Raw genomic sequence first — 18,184 nt, 5'->3', positions numbered from 1 at the left:
AAATATATATGTTGAAATCACATACAGAATTCGGACACATCTTTCTCGTACTTGCCATTTGTATTGCTGATAATAGTGCATTTTGGAAGAATTTCATATTAATTATATTAATTGCCGCATTTAATGAGTACATCTTTGTACGTTTACCATTATATTGTTCAATTCTGATCTCATTCGAGCCACTCATCCGGACTTTGATCATATTTTTAATATGTAATATGTCAACGCTCATCATTATGTACTAAGGAAGAATGCTTCTACAATTAATTATTGGTAGTTGTCTAAATAATAATATAAGATCAGCAGATAAAAATATTCATAAATTTCAGTCATTAATTATTGTCTTCATCTTTCGTATATGATTTTTTGCTTACTCAAAATAAATATAATGATATGAAAGAACATTCTAATTGTCCAGATGAGTAGCATCTCTCGATACAAAAAGAAAACAAAAGAAACAAAAGTAAACGGATATTAAACCGATATACATATGTACGTTGTTTATATTGTAAAATATAGTACTTATTTATAAAATAAAGTCACAGTTAGATAAGCTCTGTTACGAACAGAACAGGATAGAAATTATTACGTGCTAACAAATGTTGATGTGCTCTTGAATCAACTTTAACGATTTAAATGTTTTACATCTTTTCTATTACTTAAGTGAATGACGATCCTGAAAAAAATAATAGAAGCTTCTTATTTCGAATAATATTTTAATCCTTAATGTCTTTACGCGAAGAACGATGACTAAAAATAAAAAAGGGTAACATATATATCGCGTTTCAATTCGAGTGCACGCAATTATAGTGGACACATTATTTTTTCTTTTTTTCTTTTTTTCTTTTTATTGTACCTGCCCATTTATTTATCCACGTATTTGCAATACGATTGCCTGATCGATATTCGAATGATCTCTTATCGTTCTGATAGTTGCGATATCGGGGAATCGTAACTTTCATGAGAAAGATAATTGACATGTTGAGGATGGCGGAGATAACGATGTCGATAACGATAATAATATCGATGTAGACAGGATTCCTTGTTGATACGACATTGTAAGGAGGTAGCGACACTTGGTTGCAATTGCATTAGATTTAGGGCTGTTGTGACACAAAATTCGTTTTCCGTAAGAGCTCCTTTCTCGTTTTGATTGTTACAAACTTTACGCACTTCTATCGCGTAATTCATTAAACATTCATCTATTTCATTTGGTATCTGTAACGAAGAAAATTTTATAATTTTTTATAATTATAAATAATTTTTATATAGTTAATATATATGTTAAATCTTTGCGCTTCATAGACGCTTCTACGATGACATTTTTTGATGTTCATCAGTGGTATCACAGTTAGATACGAGTCGTTAGATAGGTCATATAAAATCAAAATTAATATATATATATATATATATATATATATATATTAATATTTTATTTTAAATATCATTTGACGATGAAGAAAAGAGAAACTACTTTCAAGTTTTCGGAGAATTGATTTCAATTCTATTTTAACTTTTTCGTTTTATATGATACAGAAAATTTGATCATAACAGATAAACACTTTTATTTATTTGGTCAGTATTTAATTAATTAATGATAAATATTTTGTAAAAGAAATAGTATATATTATTGTAGTTAGTATAAAGAATTAACTGTCAAGATTGTATCTTGCGTTTGGATTGTTACAAATTTAGTGATATTTTATTACGATACTGATCATATATTTAAAATATTGACCAAATTTTAATCAAATGTTTAACCAAATTAAGAAAAAATGTTGAATGATCCTATAAATAGTAGCCAAGGAAAATGAAGCGTAAAAGTATATAAATAGAAATGTGGATAAATATTAAGGGATTTAGCTATGAATTACTTAGATAAGTTGTATACATACGCAAGCTTTACATATTTGAAGCATAACGCATGGTAAATATAGCATCTGACTGTTATCTCCAGTTAAATTGTCGACAATCTTACATTGTCGTTCGATCTCCTCAACATCCGGACAGTTTTTGTTTTCGTCCAAAGCTAAATAAATAAAAAAAGAAAGAAAACAATATATTTATCATATATATATATGCATCTGTGTGCGTGCACGCGCACGTGTGTATATGTATATATGAAATATATATGTACCATCGTTAATGTTTATGTTGAAGCTAGTCTGCTTTTTTTCGTTTTTTTGAATACTCTCGTCATTACGAAGGTTTTGTGTCAAATTATTTCGGGCGTAAGCAGCCTTTTGAGCTTCTTTACGAGCAGCTAGGCTGTTTCTAAATTCATTCAGTGCCTTACGCATCTTTTCTAATGAATATGCAGCCGCTAGTCGGTTCATGATCTGATCTTTTGTCTGAATAATAAGGTATTAGTGAAATATTAGTGTATGATCTAATATTATATCACAATATTAGTGAAAGATATAAATACAATCAAACTTTTTACAATATCGTGTTTAATTATAACGATATTCTAAATATTCTATGATATAAATATTTTTGTATCAATAATTGATTTATTTTCTTTTCTTTTTTTTTTTACAAACCTTTTCTAAATCCATACCAACATTATTCAACATCGCATATATCTGATTAATTTTCTCCTTCCTCTCATGGTTCTCACTTTCGGATTCTCGTTCGGGGTGTTTCAAATTTTCGGCCATGTTCTATTAAAAAATGAATTCATGCAACACTTCGGTATTGAATAAAGTTATTGTTTCCTTTATAAGCAAATTAGTATTAACTTATTCACCGTTAATAATATTTTGACGGACTTTCCATCTATCCCTTCTGAATCGTGTGTCGTATATTAAAAAAATAATGCAATATTGCAAAAAAGTAATACAAAATGTACAAATATTGAATTGGACAAAAATATAATATGTAAGATATTTATTTCATTCTTATGGCGTAAAAAGAAGAAAAGTTGTCTTAACGAAAAACTTTGTAATGGTTATCGGTGAATGTATTAATGATTTTAGAGAAAAAAAAAAGAAATATACCTCATAGTATCGTTGTAACATCCATTCGTCATCTTGATCTTGCGTATCTGGCCTGGCCAAGAAAGTAGTCTTTTTCTTCCTACGATCGATACCAAAATATTGAGACCAATCGGTACTCTTCTTTTTCACTTCGATGTCTTTCCCTTTTGATGTATTGATCTTCGTGACGTTCTCCTTTTGACCCTTGGAAATAGGAATTACCTTTGGAGCTTCCGACGTATTGACCCGAATATTTTCATGACCGTGATCGTAATTGTGGTCGTGGTCATGATCGTGATTATGATCATGGTCGCGATCGTGCTCATGGTCATGGTCGTGGTCGTGGTTTTGCTCGTGGTCGTGATTATGCGGACGTGTATAATTACGAGTATTCAGAGTGGTGCCGAATAATGCTCCTAGATCTTGCGCGACCTTTAAAGAAAATGCAAATAATACAAATCTTTTACGAAGCTTTACGACAATGTTAAAAAAACAAAAAAAGACAGAAAAAGAAAAAACACTTACTGTCAACTGTCAATAAAAAGTAAACCTACCTTTGGATCCATAATTTGTCTCTTTACTTGTTGAAACTCTTTCGGGCTTCTTTTAGCTACAGGATAACGTTTTCCCAAAGTCCGATATTTGTCGATCTCTCGGCCCAAAGGATATCTCGCATTTACGTTCCTCCGTTCAGTTGGTAAGAAATAAAGGACACTCTGTTCCGTATCTTTATCCGAGAAATCATTTTCCTCGCTATTTTTTCTTCTTTCGCCTGACAACAAATCTCCTTTATCGAAAAGCTCGCTCCATGACATTGGACCTTCGTTCCTGTTATGTAATAATACCGAATGAAAAGGTTAACGTAAAAAATAAAAGAAAAAAAACTTAGTAAAAATATTTTACGAAGAATGAAAATTCATGTGTACGTTAATGTTATACTAACTCGTAGAATTTGTTTTCTTGGTTGGTCCTGTATTTCTCGTAAATTGGTGTATCCAAATAATTTTCTTCGGTTTCCGTTTGAGCGTACGGATAATCGTCTTGCAATTCTTCCAAAAACAATTTCGCTAGTTCTCGACCATCTATATTAGTATTTTCCGTTACGCTACCCCTTTTATGATTGGAATTTCGTTCGCGTTCTCGAAAGAGCGATGGTATTCGTTCCTAAAGAAACAATTAATATATATATATTTACATATATATATATATATATATATATATATATATATTTCAAGCGAAATCAATCATTTTTGGAATAACATTTTTGTTCATTTTTATTGAAATATATCAGAGTTTTTAGTTACAAATAAAATAAAAAGAATCTTTTAAAATTATTAATAATTAATGGTAAATGCAATTATCCGAAAAAATGCTAAAAAAACATAACACGGGGCAGTACTTGTTTCTCTTTCAAAAATTATATTTTCAATCGAAATGTTTTTTCTTCTCCTTTTTTTAATTTTATCGAGGAAAATCAATTTTTTCTTTAGATTGATCCGTATAATGATCATTTCCTGCGTGTATGCGCTTACTATACTTTTATTTAAAAAAGTATTCGCACATTATAAAGTGCATGCTGAAAGAAGAAAGTCTAAAAAATAGATATACGTAACGTAAATCGTTCACTGTTTTTCAGACTTCCTGTCTATACAATGTATAATTATGTAGAAAAAAAATTATTAAATAATTATTTCCATAGCACTTAATACTTTCTATTGAGAAGCTTGTTTTTTTTTATGAAATTAAACAAAAATTTTTGATCGAATTTACAATTTCGAAAATATTTTAATTCGAATAGGCTGAAATTTTGAGAATTATGTTTTTAAATAATTCTTATACTTATTGTTATTCTTATACATACTCATACGTATTAAAGATTATTATATATTTGATTTTGAATAAAAATAGAAATGTTATTTTTAAAAGTTATCGAGTTTGCGTTTAATAAACCTAAGCTTTTTCTCTTCTCTCCCTTCCTTTCTCTTTCTTTCTCTTTGTCTTTAATCTCGAAGAAAAGTAGACTTTACCTGCTCCTGCGCGTTCTCCAAATAATCGATAACTGACTTCTCGAGCAACTTGTTGTTTACGCCTTGAAATCCGTCACCCACCATTTCTAGTTGTCCGTTCTCTGGAATTGCAATTGATCTGAATATGGGATATTGCGTTGTGATGAGTTAGTTAGAATTTTTTACATGCGTAGACCAAAATTAAAATAAGATAAATTTTTTTTATGCAGAAATATAAATTTCAAACGGAATTAAACAATTTGCAATATTAAATAAAATTATGGTACGTTGATAAACTCAATAACAAAACTTTGTCCTATATTCTTTGAAATGAAACATATTTTGATCGATCACTATATATAGTGACGAATAATTGTATTATTTAGCCTAGCGTTTCCCAAATTATGTTCTTCGGAAAGTCAATAAGTTATCGTGAAAAATTACGAGAATTAATATTAATTTACTATTTTCATTTGGATAATTTTGAATTATTTTACTATTTTAATTTGGATTTTGTTTTGGATAATTAAAACTTGAGAATAAATGTCCATTTTGTTTTCTTAATTATTATATTTACTTGATTAATTTTTTTTATCGTTACTCTATAAAATAACGAAAATGTCCCATTAAAATTTCAAGATTTGTAAGATGTTCCATCGTAGGAAGATTTAAGGAAACGCTGGTTTATCGTATATTTGTTCTTACCATTCGGTAGAAATTCAAGTTCCTCGTCTCCTTCTGGCAAAACTCGATCGCCCTGTCGTCCCTTCTCGAACATTCTCTCGACGTCGTCTCTATGATACTTGAGCGGACGAAAATCATTGTAATATTCTTGAGAGGCGGGTTCCAACGATATTTGCTTTCTCGTAACAGCATTTAATGCACTTCTTAGGGACTCTTCGTTCGTCTCATAGGGCGCAGGAGCGAGCGCCGTTATTCCAACGCTGACGAGCATCAAAATCCAACCCTGTCCCAACATCTGCTAATTCAAAAAATCAATAAGTCCTGGTAAATGGATGAACGGAAGCTAGGTGCGAACGGAATAACCGTTAGCTGCAAACGGCAAATATTTTCTGCCTTTCTTTATCGTCCTTATATCATTATTACTTATGTTTCATTCGGGAATAATATAAATTTAATGAATTAAACTATTTGATGTACTGGATTTTTTAACATGCATGTTTAAGAACAGCAACAAAAGAAGGAAAGAAAAAACACACAAGAGAACAAAAGTGCATAAATAGCAAATGCTTACATTCATCAGACTTCTATTTATTAAATTATTCAATATGGAAATATTAATGAGCTTAATCGTATTTGGGCTAATACCGACTTCTCTAAAGTTCTTTATCAAAACGAAGAAATATTGATGAAATACTTGAAACGATGCAATGGTATATACTCGAACGCAACGATTGATAACAATTAAATGAGATACGAACGTAATCGTTGTGTAAAGTCTAAAATCAATAGTTGAAAAATGTTTCCTGTTCTAAACTAATATTTTTTTCAATATCGATAAGATTATATATATATATATATATATATATATAATTATAATGTAATAAATAAATAAGTATATATATAAATATTTATAATGTTAATAATAAGTTTCCTATATTAATAAATAGTACGACAGGAATCTTACACGACTATTATAATCTTTCATTTTACGTCATCGAACGCCTATAATTTGTTGCTCAACGTGAGATCAATAAGACGTGCTACATATTAAGAAACAAATTGCTTTAAAATTAATGCATTATATTTTAATATCGTCGATTATTGTTGTCAATGAAAGAAAATCGATATTGCAAATCTCTTTTTAACTCGTAAAATTAAATAAGCAACGCGAACAATAACTTAAATCTTGTTTAACGAAAGTACAATAAATTTGAAAAATATGTAAAATGATCAGTGAAATGTCAGTTTTTTTCATAAAAATATAATAATATATGAATAAAATAAAAGCAAGATCCGTAACATCGAACAATCAATCGACGAGTATAAAGTTATAAAAAATATTGATGAAACTAATTTTTTTTCCTTCTAATAACTCCTCCTCACACAGATTGTTCAGCTTTTATCGTTCAAAACATTCAATTTAACACGCATATTTGAGCATAACATAATGATATTTACACTAACAAACGGTATGCACGATTTACCATGAAAATCCATAAATAAATTTAAATGTAAACATAAAAATAAACGAGTTAAAATTAAATATGACATACACCTGAGAAAAGAAATTAAAAAGAAAAAAATAAACATATTGCGAATGATACGAAGTAAAATTATTATTCACGCTCGTGAATACAGTCCTATGAAAATATCGAACGAACATCAAGGAAAAGGTGACAAGAAACGAAGAAGAAGCGTGCTGACATGATAAGGACAATGAAAACATAAATCATATTTCGATCATTTCACTTACTGTTCTCTCTTTCTCTTTCCCTATTTATTTATCTCTCTCTCTTTCTCACTCTTTTCCTCTTTTTTCCTCTCTCTCTCTCCCTCTCTCTTTCTTAATAATTTATCCGCATGACACGTAACGTAAGTCGTATGATCGTGTTCAATGTCCTTCTAATTCGTCTTTCTTTTTCTATATCTCGTTTTCTTTCTTGCGCGATGGTTTCTCGAAACATGGAATTCGTTCTCTGCTCCACGATCACCTATGACGCGAGCTTTTATATAGAAGCCCTTGAGGATCGATAGAAACGCGCATGGAACTCTCCGTTTGCCGGTAGCAGCAACAAGTAAAGGCGTGTGGGGTGTGCCTGAAGAAATATACTAACCAGAAAATTATACGGGCATTTGGTATTCCTGTTTTCATTCGAAAGGGCTTATCTTCTTCTCTGATTAAATGAAAAATAATGACTCATGTGAAATGTAAATAAAATATTACGTGTCATTCTTATTCCAGAGAATGAAAATTGCAACGAATATCTCGTGAATTATGTTAATACATCCGATCGATGTTGACAATGTTGATTTTTTCGTTCATTTCGTCCTTATTTTTATTGATATTTATTTATTTATTTATTTATCTATCTATTTATTATTCTTTTCGAATCGGAAAACTTTTTTAAAAATTTAATAACAACAAAATACGAATAAAATCGTATATTTTCATTAAGTACATTTGGCATTTAATGCTTTATTCGTGACATTGTGATTCCATGACGTCGAAAAAGTAGTATTAATTGTGACGATAAAAAATGTTGAAAATTCATATAACGTGACCAAACTCATCGAGATTATTACTAATTTTAAACTAATCGATCTAGATAACGTTTCTTTTTATTAGAGTTCCTTATTGAAGTTTTTCATTATATTGATGCATTCTTGCATTCCTGGGTATGACATGAAAATTTTCTGTCACACACACACGCGCGCGCGCGCGCACACACACACAACTACATTACATTACATTGTATAATGTATTACGTATAGTTTTCACATAAAAATAGCATTATTATATTTTATATCTGTTTAAGGGATACGAAGATTTTAATTAATTTTAACTCTTTGAACTATTTTCCTAGGTAAACGATTTTTTAAATGAATTATGTATTCTTTTTGACAATAATAATTGTCTGACAAACCTTTTTAGACTTTATCATCTTGTTTCTCCAAATTCATCATCTTTTCCATTTATCAAATGACACCTCACCTCTATTTAAACGAATATATATCGCACGTGCTTAAAATTCCACAAATATCGTATACATATTTCGCGTTTACCTTAAAAATGAAGGACAAATTTTAGGGTAGGTACTTATGTACACACACACACATACGCGCGCGCGCGCGCGCGTATATATATATATATATATATATATATATATATATATATTCGTTATATAACAAGAATTCGTGACGAAAACTTTTTGTTCTCATAGAATATCATTTTATTACGTCAGCTACATACATGGAATCTCGCGTATACTAATCTAATTTCTAAATCGAGAGATGCAGTGTTCAAAAGAAAGAGAAAGAGAGAAGCGCGATATGCATACATAATAGCAACGATTAACAAGTACAGCGAAAAATAATTAAAAAAATAAAAATTTTTCATGATGTGGTTTTTATGATCATTTTCTATACATATAATTAATCTATTCTATCAACTTTCTAACACCCCCTTTTCTTCCTTAGTTATTCTTGTCTTAGATCTTTCTGTTATTTAATAATTTGTCTTTTAATTCGCATTAACAAGTTTTTCTTTTTTTTTTTTTGGTAACCGGATAACGTAGATGAAAGATAGCGCTTATCCGTCGCCATGATAAGTCTTATTTTATCAAAGATAACAGTATAACGGATAAGTGAGGGCAGTGAGAAAATATTTTTGACTTCAGTGTTAATGGTCGGCGACTTGATTAATTATATACAGATATATATAGATATTTATTTATCTTTTTTTAAATATTTTCCGTTAGAAAATTAAAAAAAAAATTTAATAACAACGTAATACGCTTAAAAGTGCATGTTTTCATTATATATATATATATATATATATATATATATATATATATATATATATATAGATACGCATAGAATATATTACGACATAAAATATGAGTGTTCGAATTAAAATTAATCTTTTTTGTTTCATCAACAAAGAAGAAGAAACGAAAGTGTAGTGAATGCAAAATGATAGAGAATCATGTAAACGTTCAATATCGCGGAGAAATGTTGAAATAAATGTGTGTTGAATATGTACGTAAATATATAAGCAAAATGTATATACGAAATTTCTGTATACGATGATCTTAGATACAATCGGCATAAATTTTTAGAATAAGATTGTTGAGTGTGACGCATATAATTTATATAATAAACGGAAATATGGAATTAGAGGAGCAAGAAAGATCTAGTATACCACCGGTTTTTCAAGGACCGATTGTTATCACGGTACAGCCACAAGGTACGTCTATCTATATCTATACGTAACTATGTACGTAAATGTTACATTTTCCTCGTTCCTTCGCTACCTTCATCCTTCTGTCGTTATTAGATTATTTTGGAATAAGAAATATTTTCTATGGTGTTACAATCAGGTGAAAATATCTCGGGCAGAAGACCAATACCAATATCTACTATGGACTGGATCTCAACACCCAGATCACAATTGAATGTACTCTCGGGAACGCATTTCTTAGCTGGAGTTGAACAATTGGAAATTCAAAGGATAATCAATTTTAACGGCCGTAAATTTCTTTTTCTTCGAAACTATATAAGATATTAAGGTCTTTTAAAAAGTTAATTTTGAATATGAAAATTTAAGGACACATATGATTACGTAGATATACGTGTATACGTAATCTTGTTGCATATGCTTATGACATATGTATATATTAATTTTCATATGAAATTTAATTTATTATGTCATTCGATATAACGTAATTCAGTAACATATATATTGTTAAAAAGAGTTTTTTTTTATATTTATATATGTTTTTTCTTGATATGTCGTTGTACGTATAATACAATAGATGAATATTATCGGAAAAAAAAACTTTAGATCCTTCTATATGAAATATCAATATTGAAATGTATCGTAAATCGTTAAAAACTTTCCAGAAGATTTAATTTCTTATATGTATATATATATATCCATTTATATAGAATTATTATAAATGAAGGGCCAGTTGAATATTTCGTTTAGGAGCAGTAGAAAAAAGTTTCATAATTTCATGCGTCAAATGCTTTAAGAGTGGAATATAACACGCGACTATTGATTAAACCGGAAATTGAATGATCGTTTAATAAGTGTTCAAAGTATCCATCATTTTCTTGTATGTACAATCGACATCTTATAAACATACTTTTTTGTACATTTTGTTACTTTTTTGTACTTTTTTGTACAAAAGTTTTTAGATGTTATTTGATTAATGAAGTTTATAATTTTCCCTTGTAATTCTTATAAATTTTGGTTTCATTAAGATTAATATTATTACTTCCGACAACACAGCATATTTTCCAGTTTAATGTTTTGTTTATTATTAACTTTAGGACTATATTTTTTAAATATTTTTTTTAAAGATAAATAATTAAAATATTTAATAATTGAAAAAAATATAAGATATTCCATAAGAAAAACTAACAATTATTCAAATTCCTATTTAATCAATAGTTGGTGATGTTTTATTTCGTATTCTATATTTTAATAATACTTGACATATAAACTTATGAAACTTTTCTTGACATACTTTTTTTTTCTATTCCCACTAATAAAAGAGATATTCACCTGGCTTTTAATTTATAATCAATCTGTATATATAGACGTATTGCATATTTCGAATTTTTTATTCATCTGGAATTTCATCGAATTTTTATATTCATCTGAAAAATAATCATCTTTAACTGTTTATATTTTTTAGTATTTGGATTATCCGGCAATAAAAAACAATATAGAGTGAAAGTACCAAAAGGTGAAACAATCTTTTTAGCTACGGAATCTCGTGCGGACAACGAAGAAAGCTACATATGTAGAGTTGCAGATTTTACATTAATTTTCTTAGATCAAGCTGGAGAAACGGCGTTTGTTATAAAGAAGAATCCTGTATGGAAATATATGCCTGGACCGGTACACGTAAGTTATATATAGTTAATAATTTTTTAAAGAATATCATTCTTTTTATTTTTTCTTTTTTTTTCTTTAATTTAATATGTTAATTACTGAATTAATTTTGTGCAAATCTATATAATTATTCGGTAATATTTACAACTTTTTGTACATGAAAGATACAAAATTCATTGTTATCAATTCCATGCAATTAGAATTTAGTTTTATTTAAAAAAATAAGTTTTTAATGTTTTAAATATTACTTTTTAAAGGAATCTTAAAAATGTTTCAAATGAAGGTCTGTAAAATTGTGATAAAACTGTTGATCATTGAAAATTATTTAACGTGTGAATTGTTTCCACTTGATTTTTGACATTCGTATTAATATTATTCTCTACTATGTTTATATACACATACACATACAAAACGGTGTACAGGATGTCTCTAAAATAATCATCTATTTTGGTGAAATATTAATATAATTATATATACAATTGTGTTGAATATTCACATATTTATAATTTCTCAATTGCTTCGAACGTGAAGCTATTGAATTAAAAGCGCTCTCCAAATTGAATTAAACCATGTTTAAATTATTTTGCCTGTAGTTTTATTAAAAATATTTGAATTAGAACGTAGAAGATATGATTAAAAACTGAATTAGAATATTTTAAAAGAATTAAAAGTATGTCCAATCTTTAGGCTCATATTAATGAGATTGAAAGATAATCTCTAATCTGCTTGAATGTGTGTTCCGAGAAACAGCAAATTCCTTTGAAATCTCTAAAGACATTGATGGTGTACATTCCAGAATTAAATTACGGAAAACTTCTAATTTAAGTTCTAGGCTATATTTTCTCCCGACATTTATTTTCAAATAGATATATTTTTTTTTTTTAATATTATAGTAATATCATTTCATGAAGGTATTTTTGTATTATTTATTTTATTTTTCAAAATAGATGATTACTTCAAGGACATACGTACGATAATTTTTTAAATATCTATAATACATATTCTACTTTAAATATTTTTTCTTTATTTACGAAGAAACTTACGGTATCGAGTACGGATTTAATTGGGAGTGTGGAACAAAATTTCTCTATTTTGGGCCCGAGTTTTACCGTTTACGATCCTTCACGGAAACCTTTGTGTAATATATACGGACCGAATGCATGTAGTTGTTGTATGTACAAGGAATCACAATTTCAGGTAACACTGTAATTTAATAACTTTCATTTAATGAACTCCTTGCCAAATTTTTGAATAATTGTGTCATTTTTATACCATATGTGCCGGAAACATTACACGTTGTGGAGTTTGATAAATATGTAAAAGTTATTTATTTTTTTGGTTTTTTTGCAAGCTGACAAATTATTTTATTTAATAAAGTATTAAATATTAGAACTATAAAATACACAATATAACGAATAAATAAGTTTACTTCATATTAAAAATGTACGAGAACAACAAAAAATTACTTATTTTTTAATTTCTCCTCATTTTAATTCTTTTCTTTTGGTGTCACTTCTTTATTAAGTCCATGACGAATCATCATTTATCATATCCATTTGAACGAGCTATTCAAATCGAATGTATACTTTTAGCAATTAATATTTGTATCAAATTTACGCTTGCATTGTGTGGTCTTTTTTTAGTAAATTTTTTATAATCTCAATTAATATGTTCTCTTGTCTTTGCTTTTTTTCACAATAATGCAAATATTTAAGTAACCAATCGCACAGCCAATGAGCATAATTAAAAAAAGTTGCATTATACAATTGATAACTCATTACTATACTATTTACGCGTGTAAGTACTTTTATCGGTACACGACTTAAAAAGAGCTACAAACGTTATCATAGTACATGTATTAGTGATATCAATAATTGTTTTCTTTTACTTTGTCTGTCAATATATCATTTGACTTGAAAATAATGTTAAGTGTGTACCGAAAACGATACATGTGGCTAAGAACATTGAGATAATTCATGTGAGTAAAAATTCGAAAAATAACGAAAATTTTGTCTAATATATCGGACGATAAATTCATTAGAATTGCTTGAACCATTTTTTTAAAAGTTAACAATTAATTGTAGATTTTTGCGATCGCTATTTTCAAGTACTTGAAATGATTAATCTGAGAGTTCAGATAGCACATTTTCATACGGTAGGTATATCGTTCGTATAAAATTTTGTTAGATTCGATCAAATCCATTCTTGATTATAGTCTATAAAAGATACAGTCTATGATAGATACATGCATATATAGTCAGACATAAACAGGAAAAGGAAAAGAAATTCATAACTTTAGATAATATCATGATTCATGCATATTATATCATTTTGCAGTATTATATATTATGCAGATTTTTCAATACAATAGAAAGATAAAAAAACATTCCTATCAAATATTTTAATAAATATTATTCCCTCGTGGAATTTGTATCTAATCAAAAAATTTGTTTTCTTATTTCTATAGATTATTTCAATCGATGGTTCACATCAGATGGCCTCTTTAATGCATCAGTGGAATAATACAATCCATGATTACACTTTTTTACTTACTTTTCCATTAGATCTCGATATAAGATTAAAGAGTCTATTACTTGGTGCATCTTTTTTAATGGTATTTAAAAGTCTATGTAGTTTTCTATTAAAGTTTGCGATTGATATTTATTAATATTTATATTTCAGGAACACTTATACTTCGAAAATGTTAAGGGAACGTGAGAAAGTGAACGAAGAAAAATTTTAATCGATTTATTCATACACAATTATTTGGAATAAAGTACAATCAAGTGCAATTAAACTGTATGACTCGATTTAAAAATGGCGGCTATATTCCCGCTTCGTTTGACAACTTTAAGAAATATATATTTCTCATTATCATACAATACAGAGGTATGCAAAATTTTTATTGGAGAGTATGAATGAGAATTTACATATTTAAGCTGAATTCATTGAAATTCGAACAAGTTTTTGAGATCCTAGCGTCATCTAGCATAATTTTTAAGAAGCTTTAGTAGTCAGAGCTGTATTAAATAAGTTACATACCACATGGTTAATCATGTTTAATTGTAAAAAACAGGTCCACCACATTTCAATTCTCAAAAAATGCTTTTTAAGAAATAAAATATATTCTTAGAAATGCGAATAAAAAAATGTTTCGTATCCGAGTATACAATCGAAGAAAAATATTTGGGAAATATAACTATCATATTATTTGGATTTACATACGTAATTAACTCATTGTTTTGTTGATAATTGACGCTCTCATCAAGATGCAATGGTGCAGTCTAATAATTTTAGGATTAAAATCTTTTTATTCATTTCTTTATAAAATTGCAGATTTCTATTAGATATAAAAAACACATATGGTTTATACAATTCGTATGTATGTGAAAATATATTGCGTAAGGTTTCTTAGATTTCGTTTATCACAATGAAAATGAGTATCATAAAATAAAATGATGAAAAGGGTCTGATAATTAAAAGCAATTAGTAAAAAACAATAATAATAAGTTCATATGCCAAAAAAACGAACAACTGTATCGGTCGCCAGTGGCGCATACGGAATTTAATTGTTTTATCGGTAGATGCAGTATTGATCCTAGTCAGCTGATGTTCAATTGTTCGAACAAACAAAGGAAAAGTAAACATCAGAAAATTGCGAGGGGCGGGTGAACGTATCGGTGGGTCGAAAACTCAACTATGTGAATATTACGATCGGTTGATTCTAATTTAACAAAATTACCGATACGATCAAAATGCGTCTTCTGTAAACTCATAATTATTGTTACCGAAGGAAAAAGAACTATAATAAGCTAGCGATTAATTCGCTCGTAGTAATACGCAGTGACAAAAATGTTTCACAGATTATATATTGAAATAAATTCGATTGAACGAACTAATAAAGATAGAAAAGAAAGAAATAGAAGAATTTTTTTAGTTTCTCATAATATGCTCTTACAATTTATTTTATAATGTACCTGTTATTACTTGATTTGGTGAAATAAGTCTACCATATATTATTTTATTTTCATATTAGAGAGCCGTTACCTGTCAACTTTAATTTAATAAGATATAACATAAATAAATTTTTACTATATTTGCAAGAAGAAATAGAAATATAATTATGATTATAAATAATACACGTGATTGCTTACAAAGCTACATTTTAACTAAGAAACTTCGTATAATGTATAATTTTACCTGCTAAGTAGATTAAGCAATACACATGATAGATTAAATGTTAAACATGCAAAATTGAAAAGGATTTTAAGAAACATTGTTTACATTATATGAAGCCTTTGGAACTTAATAAAAACATCACAAGCTGTATAATATCGTTCAAGTTATTTATGAAATTAGATATGAATTCGGAAAAGTAAAAAAAAAAAAAGAAATAGGTAACATAGTAAAGGAGTTTATTTTTATAAAACCAATAAGAAATATACAGTATTTATTATCAGATATAAATAGGATAATACACATGAGTAATCATGAGAATTTTAGTGGATAAGGATCCTATATTATTTCGGCATATAAAATGAGGTTGCTTTAGGGATTTAAGAGATTTTTTCTTGATTAGTTAAATTACTATGGAAACATCTGATATGTATAATGTATCAGTTATGCTAAGCTAAAATTATTTATATTGCATTTTACAGTACAATAGAAGAGTTTTAAAATAAGAAAATAATGAAATTTTAAAAAGAATTTTAAAAATAATTCATTCAAAAAAGAAATATCGAAAATAAAAATAAAAATTTGTTAATTTAAAATAAGAAATAACTATAAATTAAATTAAATCTATAGTTAAAGAATTAAGCAATTTTGTATAATAGATTTTTAAATCGTTTAAGTTCAAGTTCTTTTTTTATGTATGTGTAATGCATTTTGATAGAAAATACTGAGTGAATTTGCTTACGTATGTATATTTCTTATAGATATTTTCATAATATATTACCATTGTTTCTAAATTTCTAATAAATAGTTTCGGACCATTAAATCGTTTATTGTTAATCCATTGACTGAAACATTTTTTGTATTCAAAATGAATTATTTCTATATATTCTTATATACTTCATCTAATACACAACGTTCTTATTTATTTCTTAAAATCGAAAATTCGATTTTTGTTTTTGTTTCGTCTATCTATTGTTATACAATTTCCTTAGATAATAAATTACTTACGGAAAAAGAACATTTCATTTCTTTTAATTTTATTTTATGTATTTGAAAGTTCGTTAATTAGGCTCGGTTCTGGTTATTATATGAAAATGTAAATTTTTATTCAAAATAATTTCTAAAATAATTTTTAGATGAAAATATTCAGAAACATACTATATATTAAAATGTACTGTTTTTATTGTAGCATTTATATCAAGATACTATTATTTTGCATGAAGCCGTCCTGCGTGTTTCAACTCTTTTACCGACTGTACAATGTAGATAAGACTTACCGACAGAGTAAAGATAACATATGTCCCTTTATTGTCGAGCACGGAATTTCTACTCTGTAAAAAAGTGTTAGTCAAAATCTCAAAATCTGCCTATGAAAATTAAAGAGGTTATGAAATATATTTAGCAATATTCAATTATAGAAAATGTATATGGAACAAAGTATAATAAATAAATAAATAAATAAATAAATAAAACAATTATAAAAAATGTTGAAATTGTGAGAATGAAACAGAATTAAATCTCTGCAGCGACCTCGATGAGGATAGAGAGTATCGAATCTTATGTTTTATCATGCATGTTTCTTCTATATATTTTCATAATATATTATTGTCATTTTTATAATTTTAACAAATGATTTTGGACAATATTGATAATTTAACGAACGTGATTAATTATGAGATCTTTCTGTGATTATTTTACGATAGACATAATAATATGAAAGTAATAACTCAAAAGTATTTATTTTTTTTTTATGTAGCGTACTAAATGGGGTTTATTATACCGCGAAGTATAATTATTGGCCGACCTTGAATTTGATAGATCTAAAGGTGTTGATGATCTTTTAGGAGTAAGATGTTATATAAACTTCTATGTGTCATTATCGTCATTATAATAATTATATATAACGATGCAGTCGATAGACATGGAAAAAAGCTACCTGGACTGATTTGTCCCTGAAAGAGTATTGAATAATGAGAGACAAAAGAAAATTAATAATATATAATTCGACAAATTTTGGAATATCGACGAAATATCATGCACGCCAAATATTTTTCGATAAAACATTAAAAAAAAAATATTATACGCGAAATGAATGGAAGATTCCGAATACAGAAGATACAGTACAAAGATTGAAAAAAGGAATTAATGGGTTGTTATTAACTAACAAGTAATAAAATTTAATATTTTTCACTTATGGAATGTATTTGTCTTTAAATAATCATGTCTTGTCTGTAAAATCTCCATGATGTAAAACTTACATTCTAAACGTTATTTTATTTATGAATTGTTAACTTTTCATTGTAAATTTTAATTTTTACATTTTATTATAGCTAAATTGAATATATAACAAAATGTAATATATAGTTTCCTTATGTTGTATATAAGGATAGTAATATAAATATAAATAATATCTATATTTTATTATAGTTAAATTGAAT

At 27.6% G+C, this 18,184-nt stretch overlaps 2 protein-coding genes across 9 annotated transcripts; one reads left to right on the top strand and one right to left on the bottom strand.

The window, feature by feature from the left end:
• Window positions 1–821: 821 nt before the first annotated feature.
• On the bottom strand, window positions 822–7,660 carry LOC127069622 (uncharacterized). 2 transcript variants are annotated; one of them, XM_051006807.1, is made up of 10 exons: window positions 7,422–7,660; window positions 5,690–5,966; window positions 5,006–5,106; window positions 3,922–4,142; window positions 3,533–3,806; window positions 3,000–3,410; window positions 2,544–2,663; window positions 2,138–2,351; window positions 1,896–2,029; window positions 822–1,218 (listed from the first exon to the last, which is right to left on the bottom strand). In XM_051006807.1, exons 2-10 carry the CDS (start codon window positions 5,961–5,963, stop codon window positions 919–921), a joined length of 2,049 nt encoding a protein of 682 aa, XP_050862764.1. In that variant the 5' UTR covers window positions 5,964–5,966; window positions 7,422–7,660; the 3' UTR covers window positions 822–918. The 2 variants fall into 2 exon arrangements, with proteins under 2 accessions (XP_050862764.1, XP_050862762.1); XM_051006805.1 differs by having other exon boundaries at window positions 5,690–5,963.
• A 1,874-nt stretch (window positions 7,661–9,534) lies between these two features.
• Window positions 9,535–17,930, top strand: LOC127069628 (phospholipid scramblase 2-like). Of its 7 annotated transcripts, XR_007783639.1 has the most exons (8): window positions 9,535–9,914; window positions 10,048–10,197; window positions 11,371–11,582; window positions 12,606–12,767; window positions 14,038–14,184; window positions 14,253–14,459; window positions 16,936–17,130; window positions 17,503–17,930. XR_007783639.1 is itself a non-coding variant. In XM_051006819.1 (7 exons), the coding sequence occupies exons 2-7, from the start codon at window positions 9,836–9,838 to the stop codon at window positions 14,286–14,288; spliced, it is 786 nt and encodes a 261-aa protein (XP_050862776.1). In that variant the 5' UTR covers window positions 9,535–9,706; window positions 9,787–9,835; the 3' UTR covers window positions 14,289–15,598. The 7 variants fall into 7 exon arrangements, 2 of the variants coding, with proteins under 2 accessions (XP_050862776.1, XP_050862775.1); XR_007783642.1 differs by lacking the exon at window positions 16,936–17,130 and having other exon boundaries at window positions 17,503–17,915; XR_007783638.1 differs by lacking the exon at window positions 17,503–17,930 and having other exon boundaries at window positions 16,936–17,193.
• The last annotated feature ends 254 nt before the right edge of the window (window positions 17,931–18,184 follow it).

The sequence above is a fragment of the Vespula vulgaris genome, chromosome 16 (genome assembly GCF_905475345.1).
Source record: "Vespula vulgaris chromosome 16, iyVesVulg1.1, whole genome shotgun sequence".
Classification (NCBI taxonomy): domain Eukaryota; kingdom Metazoa; phylum Arthropoda; class Insecta; order Hymenoptera; family Vespidae; genus Vespula; species Vespula vulgaris.
Note: the sequence above shows the minus strand (reverse complement) of the source record. Positions and strands in the feature narration are given on the sequence as shown.

Bases quoted from the DNA above. Each gene is read 5' to 3' on its own strand.
- LOC127069622 (XM_051006807.1), bottom strand. From the start codon at position 5,963: ATGTTGGGACAGGGTTGGATTTTGATGCTCGTCAGCGTTGGAATAACG. The intron at 2,664-2,999 runs GTATATTTCTTT...ATTTTTTAATAG, and splicing joins TGTTACAACGATACTATGAG to AACATGGCCGAAAATTTGAA. The intron at 1,219-1,895 runs GTATGTATACAA...TCTTCGTTACAG, and splicing joins TTCAAATATGTAAAGCTTGC to ATACCAAATGAAATAGATGA.
- LOC127069628 (XM_051006819.1), top strand. From the start codon at position 9,836: ATGGAATTAGAGGAGCAAGAAAGATCTAGTATACCACCGGTTTTTCAA. The intron at 12,768-14,037 runs GTAACACTGTAA...TTATTTCTATAG, and splicing joins ACAAGGAATCACAATTTCAG to ATTATTTCAATCGATGGTTC. The intron at 14,185-14,252 runs GTATTTAAAAGT...TTTATATTTCAG, and splicing joins TTGGTGCATCTTTTTTAATG to GAACACTTATACTTCGAAAA.